The sequence below is a fragment of the Dermacentor andersoni genome, chromosome 3, assembly GCF_023375885.2.
Source record: "Dermacentor andersoni chromosome 3, qqDerAnde1_hic_scaffold, whole genome shotgun sequence".
In the NCBI taxonomy this organism is placed as follows: domain Eukaryota; kingdom Metazoa; phylum Arthropoda; class Arachnida; order Ixodida; family Ixodidae; genus Dermacentor; species Dermacentor andersoni.
The window spans coordinates 151,289,480-151,306,626 of NC_092816.1; the positions used below are offsets into that span (position 1 = coordinate 151,289,480).

Here is a 17,147-nt window from a genome sequence, read left to right on the forward strand (position 1 = left end):
TGGAGGCGAACAGGGACGCCCCAGTAACGTACAACGAAATTATTAAACATGTCTACTTGGGACGACACCTCTATTCGGCCCCGCACCCCAAATGAAACAGGCCGCAGGCGCCACCGCTGCGCTTGTTACAGACACATACCTATCCCGACCCCGCCACGTTACATATCATCTACCCGGACGTCTACCCCGAGGATGCGTGCCCCTCGTGCGGGGTCACGGCGACACTCGCACACGTGCTCTGGCAGTGTATAGAAACGCTCCGCCCGACTCTGCCTCCGACAAGTGGGAGAAGACTCCACGAAGCCCGCTCCTACAAGACCAGCAATGGGCCGTCCAGCAGGCTAGCGCAGCGTCCGCTAAGTACTCCCTGTCGGTCCCAGCGTGGGAGACGCCCACTGCGCGCTGACGTGCGTCCTGCAGGACCTTTAATAAAGTTTGTCCAATCCAATCCCCTCGGCGCGACTCCGATGGTCCCAAGAGTGATTCAAAGGAACGAACTGCGCTCATCGCATGACTCGGCATTGAGACAGATCGTCACTCGGAGCACGGGGCTCGCTATCTGCGAAAGCCGACAGATAGAGGCACGCTTTCGGGAAAAGTGTTAACTGGAACACCATAGTATTTCGTCGCACATTTTAACGTTGCTGACTTTCCTTTCCTTCCTTCTTCTCCGCTCTTAAACTGGCTCTCTTAACTACTACACGCAGAGACAAAGCAACAGCGCGCGCATTAGATCCCATATATGAGATGAATATTTACAATTATTATTAGGGTTATAATTATATTCGATTGCTGTGCTATCGCTTGTTAACGAAGCTTTCCCTCAAGTCTAAATGTTTTAAGGCAGTTTGTCGTGTGCGTATCATGGCCACGCACGCTTATATCGCCTTCCGTTTCTCTACCACGGGTGCGCTTTAAAACCACGGCGCTGCAATTTTGCTTTCCTTTCCGTCCTTCTTCTCCGCCCTTAAACTGGCTCTCTTAACTACTACACGCAGAGACAAAGCAACAGCGCGCGCATGCGATCCCATAGATGAGATGAATATATATATATATATATATATATATATATATATATATATATATATATATATATATAGAATTATCAGTCATAGCTCTCGTAGTATAGCTCTCTGGGCCGTTTCCTTTTTTCTTTCGAAAGTAGTCCTATTAGGGTTATTATAATCACACGAAGGTATTTCGCCCTCGTCAGCAGCAGTCCTTGAGATAGTTATTCCGGCGGCTAGCTTCCCACCCTATGCGTGCCGCCCCCGCACCTGGTTAAGCTGTTCCTAGACGCTAGAGTTATACTATGTCCGCGCAACCTTGAGCGATCGGAAAGCGCGTTTTCCCCTCTTGGCCGGCGGAGAAGGGAGGCTTTGTTTCCGGCCGCAAAGCCCTCCACGTCTCAGTAAGGTGCCTGGTGGTGGTCTCGTGCCGACGATGCCCTCTCGGTGAGCGCATATTCCCCCCTCATCTTTTAAGAGGTTCAATATTTACAAGCATTTGTCTCGCAAACCATATTTATTTCAAGGGAATTTTCCACGTCTCAATAATTTCTCTCGTCGTATTCGAGTGCTGATTGCCGTGCTATCGTTTGATAACGAAGCTTTCCCTCAAGTCTAAATATTTTAGGGCAGTTTTCCTAGTCTCTAAAGCCGCTCGATTTCGCTCTTCTCCTCGGGCGGCCATTTTTCCAAGAAAGTATGCCTTTCAACCACCGACTATCGCGGACATCAGTCCCTTTACACGTAAGTATGAGGCTCGGAGCAGGAGCTATGGCGCTTGATAGTAACCTGGGGCCTGACGAACCAACCGACTGAGCTATCTTTCCGGGCAACATCCAACGGTCACGAGTTCAAATCACCTGTTATGTTCCTTTTTCCCCCCTTTTTCTTTCTTTTTTGTCTTTCTTTTTAATGTCTTTTCCTTTATTTTATCACTGTACGGGAACCCTCCTAAAATAAAAAAAGAACGATATATATCTTCAATTATGTATGGCCACACATGTGCAGTTCATTAATACCAGGTTCTCTAGCCGAGTGCCATCCGTGCGCTATAACCGAGCTCAGATTGGTCCACCTTGACTGATCAAATAGGGCACCACTGTAGGTTAAATGAGGCATACAACTCCTGCGGGACCCGCCGTGGTTACTCAGTAGCTATGGAGTTAGACTTCTGAGCACGAGGTCGCGGGATCGGATCCCGGCCACGGCGGCCGCATTTCGATGGGGGCGAAATGCGAGAACACCCGTGTACTTAGATTTAGGTGCACGTTAAAGAACCCCAGGTGGTCGAAATTTCCGGAGTCCTCCACTACGGCGTGCCTCATAATCAGAAAGTGGTTTTGTCACGTAAAACCCCATAATTTAATTTTTAATTTAACTCCTGCGGGGACGGTAGAGTATCCGCCTCCCGTGCAAGAGGACTGTGATTCAAATCCCGGTGCCGCACAATTCTCCACCGAAAAATAAAAAAAAAAGACATGTGTTGAGAAAATTGCACAAACAGGCCTGGAGTGCGGCCTGATTCCGGTGACCAGAACCGGTAACGCACTCTCTCACCAGAGCAGGATTGGCCACCCTGGTGCAGTACTTGGCCACAACCTCCTATATGAACACAACAATCAAACCCCGGCCCTCAGTCCCCAGCAGCTGCGAAGCAACTGACCACGGCGGCAGTCAGACCTGCGACGCTGCAGAGGATGCTAAGAATCCCTGGCTCCGGACAGGCCGCCATTGGAATATGAACCTGGCAACTTTTAACGCTAGAACGTTATCTAGTGAGGCGAGTCTAGCAGTGCTATTGGAGGAATTAGAGGGCAGTAAATGGGATATAATAGGGCTCAGTGAAGTTAGGAGGCCAAAAGAAGCATATACAGTGCTAAAAAGCGGGCACGTCCTGTGCTACCAGGGCTTAACAGAGATACGAGAACTAGGAGTCGGATTCCTGATTAATAAGAACATAGCTGGTAACATACAGGAATTCTAGAGCATTAACGAGAGGGTGGCATGTCTTGTTGTGAAACTTAATAAGAGGTACAAAATGAAGGTTGTACAGGTCTACGCCCCTACATCTAGTCATGATGACCAGGAAGTTGAAAGCTTCTATGAAGACGTGGAATTGGCGATGGGTAAAGTCAAAACAAAATACAGTATACTGATGAGCGATTTCAATGCCAGTGTAGGCAAGAAGCAGGCCGGAGACAAGTCTGTGGGGGAATACGGCATAGGCACTAGGAATAGCAGAGGAGAGTTATTAGTAGAGTTTGCAGAACAGAATAATATGCGGATAATGAATACCTTTTTCCGCAAGCGGGTTGGCCGAAAGAGGACGTGGAGGAGCCCGAATGGTGAGACTAGAAATGAAATCGACTTCATACTCTGCGCGAACCCTGGCATCATACAAGATGTAGACGTGCTCGGCAAGGTGCGCTGCAGTGACCATAGGATGGTAAGAACTCGAATTAGCCTTGACTTGAGGAGGGAACGGAAGAAACTGGTACATAAGAAGCCAATCAATGAGTTAGCGGTACGAGGGAAACTAGAGGAATTCCGGATCAAGCTACAGAACAGGTATTCGGCTTTAACCCAGGAAGAGGACCATAGTGTTGAAGCAATGAACGACAATCTTATGGGCATCATTAAGGAGCGCGCAATAGAAGTCGGTGGTAACGCCGTTAAACAGGAAACCAGTAAGCTATCGCAGGAGACGAAAGATCTGATCAAGAAACGCCAATGTATGAAAGCCTCTAACCCTACAGCTAGAATAGAACTGGCAGAACTTTCTAAGTTAATCAACATGCGTAAGACAGCGGACATAAGGAACTATAATATGGATAGAATTGAACAGGCTCTCAGGAACGGAGGAAGCCTAAAAGCAGTGAAGAAGAAACTAGGAATAGTCAAGAATCAGATGTGTGCGTTAAGAGACAAAGCCGGCAATATCGTTACTAATATGGATGAGATAGTTCAAGTGGCTGAAGAGTTTTATAGAGATTTATACAGTACCAGTAACAGCCACGACGATAAGGTGAGAGAGAATAGGCTAGAGGAACTTGAAATCCCACAAGTAACACCGGAAGAGGTAAAGAACGCCTTGGGAGTTATGCAAAGGGGGAAGGCAGCTGGGGAAGATCAGGTAACAGCAGATTTGTTGAAGGATGGTGGGAACACTGTCCTAGAAAGATTGGCCGCCCTATATACACAATGCCTCATGACCTCGAACGTACTGGAATCTTGGAAGAACGCTAACATAATCCTAATCCATAAGAAAGGGGACGCCAAAGACTTGAAAAATTATAGACCGATCAGCTTACTGTCCGTTGCCTACAAAGTATTTACTAAGGTAATCGCAAATAGAATCAGAATACCTTAGATTTCTGTCAACCAAAGGACCAGGCAGGAATCCGTAAAAGCTACTCAACAATAGACCATATTCACACTATCAATCAGGTGATAGAGAAATGTGCGGAATATAACCAACCCTTATATATAGCCTTCATTGATTACGAAAAAGCATTTGATTCAGTCGAAACCTCAGCAGTCATGAAGGCACTACGGAATCAGGGTGTAGATGAGCCATATGTAAAAATACTGGAAGATATCTATAGCGGTTCCACAGCCACCGTAATCCTCCACAAAAAAAGCAACAAAATCCCAATAAAGAAAGGCTTCAGACAGGGAGATATCTCCAATGCTATTCACAGCATGTTTACAGGAGGTATTGAGAGACCAGGAGTGGGAAGAATTGGGGATAAAGGTTGATGGAGAATACCTTAGCAACTTGCGATTCGCTGATGATATTGCCTTGCTTAGTAACTCAGGAGACCATATGCAATGCATGCTCACTGACCTGGAGAGGCAAAGCAGAAGGGTGGGTCTGAAAATTAATCTACAGAAAACTAAAGTAATGTTTAACAGTCTCGGAAGAGAACAGCAATTTACGATAGGTAGCGAGGCACTGGAAGTGGTAAGGAAATACATCTACTTAGGGCAGGTAGTGACTACGGATCCGGATCATGAGACTGAAATAACCAGAAGAATAAGAATGGGCTGGGGTGCGTTTGGCAGGCATTCTCAAATCATGAACAGCAGGTTGCCACTATCCCTCAAGAGGAAAGTGTATAACAGCTGTGTCTTACCAGTACTCACCTACGGGGCAGAAACCTGGAGGCTTACGAAAAGGGTTCTGCTGAAATTGAGGACGACGCAACGAGCTATGGAAAGAAGAATGATAAGTGTAACGTTAAGGGATAAGAAAAGAGCAGATTGGGTGAGGGAACAAACGCGGGTAAATGACATCTTAGTTGAAATCAAGAAAAAGAAATGGGCATGGGCCGGACATGTAATGAGGAGGGAAGATAACCGATGGTCATTAAGGGTTATGGACTGGATTCCAAGGGAAGGGAAGCGTAGTAGGGGGCGGCAGAAAGTTAGGTGGGCGGATGACATTAAGACGTTTGCAGGGACAACATGGCCACAATTAGTACATGACCGGGGTAGTTGGAGAAGTATGGGAGAGGCCTTTGCCCTGCAGTGGGCGTAACTAGGCTGATGGTGATGATGATGATGATGATGATGATGATGATTATGATGATGATTATGATTTAGAAAGTGCCGCTATTCTTAGTAATTGTGCTAAGCACACGTGATTTCGCTGCTCGTCGACTACAATTTCGCTATACATGTGCCCTAAAGTGAATAATTAAGAAAGTTAATAAGTAGATTTTAGGTAATTAAGCTATCTTTGACCTTTTCTTTGCTGCCAATGTTTCCATATCAATGCAGCCTATCTGCATAACGCCAGGGTGCTTAGTACGACCTTTTTTGACCAGAAACGTGTTTCAGTTCGGTCAGCACAGAAGGTAGTTTGCTAAAACCGCGTGTAACGACATGTAATACTATTATCGCCTTTATCTTTGCAACCGTATTACCCACGCGCCTTCGTTTCGTATCGTGCAGAGGAAAGAAGCGAATACCCGACCACGCATGCGTCGTCCGGAGGTACACAGATGGCGTCGTTGTCGCGCCACGCATGACGCGATCAGAGCTAAATTTAGCCTCTCGCTTGGTGTTCAGGGAGATATCACTTCGTAGCACGTTTGTTGCTTCGAGCCGCAGTGGTCGTGCTTGAGAGCGCTCGCTCAGCCATACATAGTAGGCATAATCCCTCTAAATCAAATCTGTGCTCACCAGGAGTTATAAGGTTAACAAGTATGCCATTTCTTGCAGAGATTTCATGGTTGCTCAGCTGTGTCGCCCCTTGCGTTTGACACGTAGAGTCCAGAAATGGCGTAAACAGACTCTGGCAGCAAGACGGAGGGATGGCAGTTAGCGCCCATCTATCTCCTCTGACCACGGCGGGCCCACTACAAATAGCGAGTAAGCACGATTGTAATATTAGACCGCAGGGGCTCCCCCCCTCGCAGCACGCGCAAGACGTTTGCGTGCTTGCCTGCCTGCGGGCGTGCGGAGCAAGTCTTTCCTTAATCTATATTACCCTGATTTTTGCAATCACTTAAAGAAGTATCTTAAATACTGACACAAAAACTTTCACATATTAGCGTTAACCCCTCCACCAAGGGAGAGCTATTATGACTGCTTTGAAATGGCGGCGTGATTGAACTTCACTTGACTCAGAGGCAAGTGAAGGGAGACCTCCACTTGCCACGCTCTTTTTGAGTAGCAGCGCAAGGTACATGCGTTCGCATCTACAACTATCTTTTCAGAGGTACGGAACGTGCAAAATTGTACTCCCTGGTATATGTGGACTCGTATAATGTGGTAGTGCCGCAGTTTACTTGAGTCCGTATAGTCTGACGCAAATTTACATCTGCACGAAAACAATAATTGAGCCGTGAACAAACGTGACTTAGCAATGACAAAGTGATCACGGGAGGTTGTCTCCTGTACGGGACACAACCTGCAGATTCGCCCACACAAGTTGCACGAGCTGTCCTCGACAAGCTTCCGGAATTAATTCCTCCCCCAAAGAGACAAAGCCGTTCCAAAGCCAGGCATTAAAGGAACATCTAGGAAATATTTAACAGGATGCAATAAACTAGCCACAAGGCCAGAACTATTGTTAAACAGTAATTTTTACAGATCTGTGGAGAGAACTAACGCGTGAAAAATTACGGGCCTTCCCATGCTCAAATTACACAGCATGTCGGTTTCAGACAAGTGCCACATCTCTTAAATAACGCCTCGTTTTTACGTCAGTCTTTTCAGTGCAGAACACGCAAGGAACCCTTCGGATTGTTTGCGCACCAAATATAAGTGTAGCATCGGTTCCTTTCTTTCGACTGTGACGCTTGTACGCAGATTAACGACGAACGTTCAGGGCTACGCGGTACACAGCCGCCACATTAAGCTATACTTTACCTGACACAGCTATAGGCAAGTCGCAACGCTCACGCGATATGTTGCTCCACCTCAGAAAGTTTAACGCGATAGTCCAGCGTGGGGCGCAATTTGTCTGCATTGACCACAGCGGAATACGCAGCACGGTTTGTTCTCGGGGGCGCGGCTCTTTGGGAGCGGCTCGACTGCCGAGAGCGGGCCGCACCACTGCAGCACACCCAGTGCCGCTTCAGCTGAACCACCTGAAGTAGAGCCACGCTAGAAGGCTGACGCAGGCCCAGTTGTAGCACCTCGCCAGCACGTCCAGGAAACGGCACATTATGCACTTATCCTGGAGGTGACCTGCGTAAGGCAAAAGTTCAAGAAATCTCGGGCCAGTATTTTTTTTTTCAGTCAAGTTGAAAGAAAGGACGTTTCGAACGCCCAAACCTAGACCAGTGTGGATGCCTGAAGGAATTGTTTTGAAAAATGAAAATGCAATACATTATGCGGGCCTGAAGACACCTCACATGTCGCTGCTGCCCTAAAAGTGATCTCAATGCTGGCCTCCGATTGCAGGGCCTGGTACGAGACAAACAGCGCGATTGATTCCGCACGGAAAGCACGAGTGTGTGTCGCGATCGCACTCATGATGCATAGGCTTAAAGATCACATATTTCCCGTGCGCCCACATATATGCTCACATATACGCTCATATCAACGCTTACACATACGTTCACAAGTACGCTCACATATACGCCCGTAAAATACCACGAACGTACGACCTTTAGAAGTATGACGCAATAGTTTTGCGGAAATTCGCAAGGTGGAGAGAAGTAAGTAATAAAGGGCAAATAAGACATCCACCCGTTCGTAGCGATTACTACAAAGGAAACCCATACGGGATGCATGAAAGAAAAGCCTCGCAGTTGAGGAAAAATTCGTCCTGGTCCGGGACGCGAACCCGAGACCACCGCCTTTCCGGGGCAGCCGCTCTACCATCTGAGCTAACCAGGCGGCTGGCAGATGGCAGGGCGAAGTCGAATTCATCAACAAGTCGGATTTGAAGTCGAATTTTCCCTTTATTACTGACCTTTAGAAGTGCTTAGACGGAGACTAGTTAGTATGGCTTGACTGCATGAAGATGGTTGCACTGTAAAAGTGGTGCACTCAGGTACACTAGCAAGAAAACGGACCTTGCGCACTAACAACTGTTCATTCATTCGTTTACTCTCGTCATACATACACAAATTTAATAGATAGTAAAACATAACGTGTTCAGATGCAGGTAAACATTGTGATGTAAAAGTAACAAGCGTGAAACCGCATCAGAAAACGCGTATTACACACACGGTATTTACGTGAATTTTATCAAGGCTTATGAGAACATTGACCATAATATACCGCTTAAGAAACTTGAAAGTTATGATATCAGAGGGCACGCATTAAATTTGATCACGTCTTACCTAAACAGCAGAAAAACAGATAGTGCAAATTCAAACTTACGGCCCTTACTTGAAGCTTATTGCGAAAGGCGTACCACAGGTTAGTATTCTCGGACCTGTTCCTTTTAATGGAACAGATGAACGATTTAGTAAACACCCACACCGAAGTGAAATATGTTCTACACTCTGATGATGCGTCATTATTTCTACGGTAAAGACTGCAATTACGAACTTCAACATAAGGGCAGCTTGATTCTCTCTCAGTTGCATAAATGGTCTGACGTAAGTACTTCAGAAGTGAATATAAACAAGAAGCAAGGTATATTAAACAGAACAATAAATAAACAAGTACATAGCGTTCTTAACCCCTTTTATGGAGCGACATCTACAGAGTTGGTCAATGGTACTAAAATATTAGGGGTAACTTTTCCGCAAAATGCGACTCGGAATGACCATAACAATCATGTTTCCAAAAAATTGGCCCACGTCGTCGGTACGACACGTCGGTGTAATAACACATTACTCATATTCAGACTAAATACTCTTATTTACCATTCTCCATTCCGCTCGTACCTTTATTACTGCATCATAAAGTGTGGGGTACTACGACAATCACAAACATGCAAAACACATTTACTGAAAAAATTATAATAACACTGTTTAATGTTTAGAACGACTGCCTTGCATCTGACCGGTTCCCACTGGCACACGTGCTGCCCATGTTTAGCTTATACCGGTACAAACTAAACATGGCTTTAAAAAGACAAATAAGAACAAATCGTACATTTCTGAACAAGCTTGCCGCACTTCAACATAAAGCGACGTCATTGGCCACTCGACATAAAGAAATTTGCAAAACGGTAACTGCAAAACGGAAAAAAATTGTCAAATGCCTACACTTTTGAATTAACGCAATTGAACTGGACTCGATATTTCAAGAACTACACCACAAAACATTAGAATTTATTTTTTCTTTGGGTAAAAAAATCATTTGATTTGTGTGAGGTATCACCACGTTCCTTTTACTTATTTTGATGCACGTAAGTTTTGGTTTCAGTCTAGCCATAATGTCAACTTCTTTTTATGTCCTTGCTACCTGGTTGATAGGTGTTTTTTACGTTAACTGAAATCTATCACGTTTGGTGCTATCGCCAACTGCAGTGTACTGAGAGGGCTGTGGGCTTCTGTCAAGCTGCTCTTAGTGGCAGCTTTTACTCACAGGGTCCTTCATCTTCTTCACGGAAATAAAATTGTATTTTAGTGTATTGTGTTGTACGTGCGTATGTATTGTATTGTAAAAGTGTGCCTCAAAGATACGTTGCAATAGACTATATGCGAAAGTCCGTAAGCAGGCTTTCTCACATAGCTAAATTGATCTAACCAATATGGCCATGTTTCCGCTTGTAGCGCTGCTAAAGCTGAAACACGCGTTTTAAAAGCTTGGGCGGTGCGGGGAACGGACGGTGGCAGAAATGATGTTACCATCCCGCATGTTGGCATTTAAATTGTGATTCTGGCCCGAGGTCCGCCATCTCGGTTGCGTCAAAGGAGGTGTGTGTTGAAGCGCACTTGCAAGTTTTGCCTATCATCTATTGTTATCATCTTGTGTAAAACCTTTTCTTTTTCAGAACTTGACAGTGTCCAGACCTAAAACTACTGAAGGTGCACTGGCACCCATGCGTCCAAACTTCACAGTCATGAAAAAAAGAAGCCTTCCATTAATTGTTCCTTCTACCCGTTTACTGGGATAGAAATTACGCGGACACTCCAGGCGAATTCGCGCCGTCGGCGTCGCCGTGAGGTTTCGTTAGAGCTGTGTGCTGTAGGTGCGGGTGAAAGCATGCGAGGACGAGCCGACAAGGATGGTGGCTTGGTGTGGCGGCGCCTTCTCGCACGTGCAAGGGGAGGCGAGAAAGATGCGCGCCGATATTCCGGACGCGCAAGGGTGAGGAAGGGGGAGGGCAGGGCTGACCGCGTCTTTGCCAAGGCCAATTCACGTGGCCGCGAAGTCAAGGCTGAAATACGGTTCCAAATCAATGAGCAACGACATCAATTATGGTCGTGCGACTGAAGCGCGACTGAAGCGCGACTGCATTTTGCGGGGAAAAGCACCAGTTAATAAAAACTATGCAGCCAATACATCACCAACTGAAACATTTGGAAAAGTACATACAAGGTAAGAAAATTTGAAGTCACAGGCTGTTCGATTCCAACCACGGACAATTACGAGTACGAAGCTGTGCAGGGTTTCTGCAGTTAGCACGTGTGCGATGCGTGCTGAGAAATACTGACATTGTATTACCTACTTAACACTGTAATGCCTTCAAAACTCTCTTATGTGTAGCCATAAAAAGTAATAACAATATATATAGTATTAACCTTACAAGATTTTATTGGTAATATTATTTTTAACTACATTTTCACTAAATAATATGTTTGAGCTAAGTCTTCAGTACCAGAGAAAAATTACAAGTGACCCGCCTGATATGTTACTGAAGATGAAAGCGTGGTTTTGTGAATTATTTTATTGTAATGTTCATTTTATCTTGACACCCATATAACAGATGTGTTTTGGCACTAAGGACACATGCATGTGGTACTTAGCTCAAAATCTGGGTGAACCCATTGCTCTGAATTCTTGCAAAAACTCTCAAGGCTCACCGATGCAATGCCTGCAGTTATAGCATAAGGGCTATAAATATAGATGGGTCAGACGTGTTGGATGGTGACGCAATGTTGTGACGAATATTCTCACTTACTTAGGCTTCGCTAATACTGTTGTGCGCTCTGCAGCAGTATGATGTGAGCTGAAGCCTTGGCGCAACAAGCCTCGGACGGCAAACATTGATTTTTTTTTTTTCACCGAGAAGTTCGCCCTGCTAAATGTGGATGGCGCTGCTGTGCCTCACTGCCAATAGAATTAGAAAATAAAGGGAAAGCGGAATGCAGCAATAATGAAACACAGGGAAGTCTGGGGCCACAATATATAGGAGGTGGTGTGTTCAATCTGAAAAGGAGTAATTGGGGCAGCGCTAACGTTCGCAAATGCCATTCTGTGCATAAGATCGGATACCTATCGGGGTTGGTGTTGGGCTGCTGAGCACGAGGTCGCGGGATCGAATCCCGGCCACGGTGGCCACATTTCGATAAGGGCGAAATGCGAAAACACCCGTGTGCTTAGATTTAGGTGCACGTTAAAGAACCCCAGGTGGTCGAAATTTCCGGAGTCCTCCACTACGGCGTGCCTCATAATCAGAAAGTGGTTTTGGCACGTAAAACCCCATAATTTAATTTTATCGGGGTTGGAACTTGACCAAAGATCGGTAGACCGGTTGGCTTTGGAAGCATACGGCAATACCACAAGATAGGCAGTGCAGGGTGACATGGTTTGGGCCTCTTTTGAAGAAAGATTCAGGAACATGCATCAAAATAATTGGGCGGCTAAAGTGCACAAGTATCTGTACCTGAAAAGTGTGGACACACAATAGAAGAAGAGGTAAAGAAAGTTGGCAACCAAGTACAGGGTAAATGAAAGTGTAAACAGACAACCAGCAGTCATCAGCAAGAAAGTGAGAGAAACAGAGAGCGCAAAGGGATGCAAACAACGGAAACAAAAAAAGACCGTGGAGATTTACAAGAATGGGAGGAAAGAAACTAGAAGGGGAAAGTCTGTACGAAAACACACAGGGCAGTGCCTTTTTAACTGAGGCTCGAGCTGGTTGCCTAAGGACAAAAACATATCGGAGAAAATATTCGCTACAAGATGAGGAATGTGTATGCTGATGCAAATATCCGGAGGCCACTCAGCACATCCTAATGTAATGCGAAGAGATTGACCCAGCGAGACCCGTAGGTAACGTACACCTTCCAGAAGCGCTTGGATTTAATGTAGACAGAAGCATCAAGCGGTCAGCAGTCGAGATAAGCAAGAGTCGTTTAGATTATTGGTCGAAAAAAAGCATGGAAGTGATAGGTACGACCGCATCCGCTAAAGGCATAGGCAGCAGTACAAGGTAGAGAAGTTTTGAGGAAGAAACAGAAAGATTAAGGAGTGCGGTTTGCTGGGCCAGTTGGTGCATAGTGAACGTATAGGGGGTTCCAGCAAGTACGGACGCGAGTACAAGTAAAAGGAACGGACAGGACAACGCTGGTTAAGATTGACATTAAAGATTAAGGAGATGTATACAAAAGAAAGTCGCAGTTTCGCCCGAAAGGCGAAGCATTCATTGCGATAGCAAATTAGCAGAGAGCTATACGAAGGGAGGATAGCAGTTTTATCGGCCGTATAAAATTGGAAACACTTGCTTACTAACTGAATCAACAAGCATGGTGTCAGCGCGCACAAGCAAACATGAACACATCACACTCGATGAGCGCGGACACTCGCTGTCAAAGCGCTGGTGTGAGCAAGCGCGGCAGCAGCAGGGAGCGAAGCGACCCTCGTGCGCTATATCGCTTCAACGCAAGCGCGGCCTCAACACAGCGCGCACAAAGGTATACGAGCCGTCTGCAGATCCCTTTCAAGATACGGCGCACGTGACCGCGCGCGGCCGCGCAAAGTACCCACTTGGCAGAGTCCCCCGCCCCCCTCCCTCCCACGCTGCCTCCCCGCGTTGCTCAATATGTGGCGCGAGACTGAGCCGCGATCGCCAGTTCTACTGCGTCCGGTTGCGAAATACGCAGTTGCTGCCGGAGCACAACGCCGCCCCCCCCCCCCCCTCACTCCCATCCCCCCACGGCATTTCGCACGACAGAAGACGGCGCGTTTGCTCTCCGCTTTCTTCTTCGCAGGCGCCAGATTGAGCTGCGATCATCGGCTTCCCGCGCGCGCTTTCACTGCACATGCAGCATACGACGCCCGGCGACGGTGTCATCGTGCTTGGACTTTATACGGAACATCCCGGCGGCGGTGACGGTATAAATGCGCCTGGAGTGTCCATATAATTGCTATTGCAATAAAATTCTAGAATGAGAAACATGTATGGCATACCTGATAAAATTAAGCATGCTGTGTGACAATTTGTCGCCACCCCGGTTCAAAGGAAATGCCAATAAATCAACCATCAAGTCGCCATTGCAGGACGTATGGGCTTCTATAGGAGTTTCGGTGCCATATGTACATGTACCTTGTCTCCGCTTCTACTCCGGCCTCAGCTGCATTGCGGTGGCTTCAAAGGCTAGTGGTTGATCGCTTCGTGTGTGCTGTGTTCTCGCATGCCTAGTTCACATTGAAGCCAAAGGCAGCATGAAGGGGAATTCTCTCGCCGCTGCTGCCACTCTTGATCATGCCAGCGTTTTGACCGCGAGTGTCCACGGTCGTTGAGTGAGATGTGTTTGTGTTTGCCTGTGCGCGCGTGCCACCGTGCTTGTTAATTTAGTTAGCTAGAGAATGGTTACTGTAGTCCATACTGTCCATAAAGCTTCTTACATTACTTTGTATAGCTGTTTAATAATTTGCGATTTCAATCAATGTTTTGCCGTACGGGAGAAATTACGGCTTCATTTCCTTAATTATCTTTTTTCACATTACAATGTCGTTCTTTAATGAAAAAAATTACCTAGACTCAAGTAGATGTTGTCAAATTTAATAATGCCATGGTTAACTCTGGTGTGGACTTCACGGCGGCATCGCCGTGCCTCTCTCGTTCTTTTTTTTCTTTTTTTTTTTGCTTCTTTTTTGGTTTTCCAAGCCTCTTCTAACGGTGAGACAAACCGCTTTCCTACTTCAGAAGCATATTGCTACATGCTAGCTTAATATCCTTCGTCAGTGTCCTTTTCAAATGTTGTCATGTATTTTGCGGTACACCGACTCCTGCAGAGCCCCGGATTTGGGAAGCAACTTCGGTCAACGTTTCTCTTTCACTCACCGTAGTCTTCCGAGATGCGCTGGCGCTTCGCGCCGGCCGCCGGCGCCATTTCGGCCAGGTACGTCGCGTAGTCGCCGCTGCGTTTCCTGCTGTCGCCGCTGACTTCGTTGGCGGCGAACAGCGGGCCGCTGCTGTGCTGGCCATGGCGTGCCGTGGGCTCGCTCCAGGGTTCTGCGGTGTTTTCCCCAGGCAGGGTGAAGATCAATCGCCGACGGGTCCGCCTCGGCGGCACGTCCTCCGGGCTCGGAGAGTCAAAATCATCGTAAGGCGGACGCATGCCGAGCCTGGTGTCGCAGACAGACTACAGCCTGCTCCGTTGCAGACGATGACAATGCGAGCGATGGTGGTAATGATGATGATCCCAGACATTGGGATGCACCCACAACGGGTACGGATCGGCCAAGAAGCGGGCCGTAGAACAAAAATTGACCGTCACTTAATTATCCCTACGTGATCTGAATGCGAAACCACTATAAATTCTCTAAGTCACTTAAGATTAAATCTCTACTTAGTAAATCTTGTTCTAATGTTTACCAACTTTAATTCCCCTCAATCCACCTTAATCAATGTTAATCCACCTTCATCATCGTCATCATCATCAGCAGCAGCAGCCTGTTTTATGTCCAATGCAGGACGAAGAGTTCTCCCTGCGATCTCCAATTACCCCTGCCCTGCGCCAGCCGATTCCAACTAGCGCCCGCGAATTTCCTAATTTCATAGCTCCACCTAATCTCCTGTCGTCTTCGATTGCGTTTCCCTACGCTTGGTACCCATTCCGTAACCCTAATGGCCCAACGGTTATCTAACCTGCGCATTACATGGCCTGCCCAGTTCCATTTTTTTCTCTTGATGTCAATTAGAATATCGTCTATACCAGTTTTCTCTCTGATCCAAACCGCTCTCTTTCTGTCTCTTAACATTATGCTTAGCAATATTCGTTCCATCGCTCTCTGCGCGGTCCTTAACTTGTTCTCAAGCGTCTTTGTCAGTCTCCAAGTCTCTGCCCCATATGTCAGCACTGGTAAAATGCACGGATTATATACCTTCCTTTTCAATGATAATGGCAAGCTTCCAGTCAGGAGCTGACAATGTCTGCCGTATGAGATCCAACCCATTTTTATTCTGTGAATTTCCTTCTCATGATCAGGGTCTCATGACCAATTAATCACAGGAAACCCTGATCTGTTAGGTCCACTGTTAAGGTCCTCAATCATTTGTTCTAACTCGTCTGCATTATTACTGAACAGAACAATGTCATCGGCAAACCGAAGGTTGCTGAGATATTCGCCGTCGATCTTTATTTCTAAGCCTTCCCAGTTTAACAGCTAGAATACTTCTTCCAAGCACGCAGTGAATAGCATTGGAGAGATTGTGTCTCCCTGCCTGACCCCTTTCTTTATAGGTATCTTCCTGCTTTTCTTGTGTAGAATTAGGGTAGATGTAGAACCTCTGTAGATATTTTGCAAGGTATATACGTAAGCGCTCTGTACTCCTTGATTCCGTAATGCCGCTACGACTGTTGGTATCTCTACTGAATCAAATGCCTTTTCGTAATCTATGAAAGCCATATAGAGAGGCTTATTATAGTCTGCGGATTTCTCAATAACCTGATTAATGACATGGATGTGATCCATTGTAGAGTATCCCTTCCTGAAGCTGAAGCCCGCCCGTTCCCTTGGTTGACGTGGCGTTTTTGCGAAGGAGTTCCTAGGTGAGGTGGACACACTTTGGCGCTAATAATGCGAGCTTGAGAAGACTAACAAAACTGAATAATTAACTTTTTATTAGTGCCTTAGGGGCAGTTGCGCAAATGGCTTATTTGAAGGCAGTCACATTTTAATGCACTCTCCCTTTATTTCCGTCTTTTCCTGCTTCCTCCCCCTCGTTTACTTCTTTTTTAAACCTTAGAAATCACACTTAATTCGAGGTAGTTTTCATCAAACATCAAAGCTAAATTCCATGCAATATCGAAACCTAGCGCCGTGGGAACGGAGAGGAGGCGGCCCCGCAACAATAACAGACCGAAGCGACCAGTGACGACAAGGGCAAGGATCGAAATTTGAAACCAAACGTCCCTGCTAGTCGCCTCACCTAGTGATAGGGCACGCTTTGCGTGGCAAGCATGCGCGGCTGTGCGTCGGGTCAGGATTTGCCGCGGCACGCTATCAAACTTCGCCCCATACTTCTTTATGGGACGTTTGCGTCCCATAAAGCCATTTCCATAAGCCATTTCCATAAAGCCATCGTACTGTCACTCTCGATATTGCCTCGATTGAGCTTTGGAATTTGATGGTGATTATACCGAATCAAATGCGATTTTCAAAATGTTTCTTTTTTTTAATGGGTCTGCATGAAAATGTCGCTGCGGCCAAATTTACCATTTAGATTGCTGCCCCCAAGGCACTAATAATATGTTAATTAAAGAAATTTTGGTAATTAGTCGTGTGAAGCTCGCGTTATTAGCGGTAAAGTATGTCCACCTTGCTTAGGAA

The 17,147-nt window shown here is 46.3% G+C and overlaps 1 protein-coding gene across 1 annotated transcript; it reads right to left on the minus strand.

The window, feature by feature from the left end:
• Positions 1 to 7,386: 7,386 nt before the first annotated feature.
• LOC129383015 (uncharacterized) lies at positions 7,387 to 15,215 on the minus strand. Its single transcript, XM_055067204.2, has 2 exons — positions 14,656 to 15,215; positions 7,387 to 7,706 (listed from the first exon to the last, which is right to left on the minus strand). The coding sequence occupies exons 1-2, from the start codon at positions 14,930 to 14,932 to the stop codon at positions 7,594 to 7,596; spliced, it is 390 nt and encodes a 129-aa protein (XP_054923179.1). The 5' UTR covers positions 14,933 to 15,215; the 3' UTR covers positions 7,387 to 7,593.
• Positions 15,216 to 17,147: the final 1,932 nt, after the last annotated feature.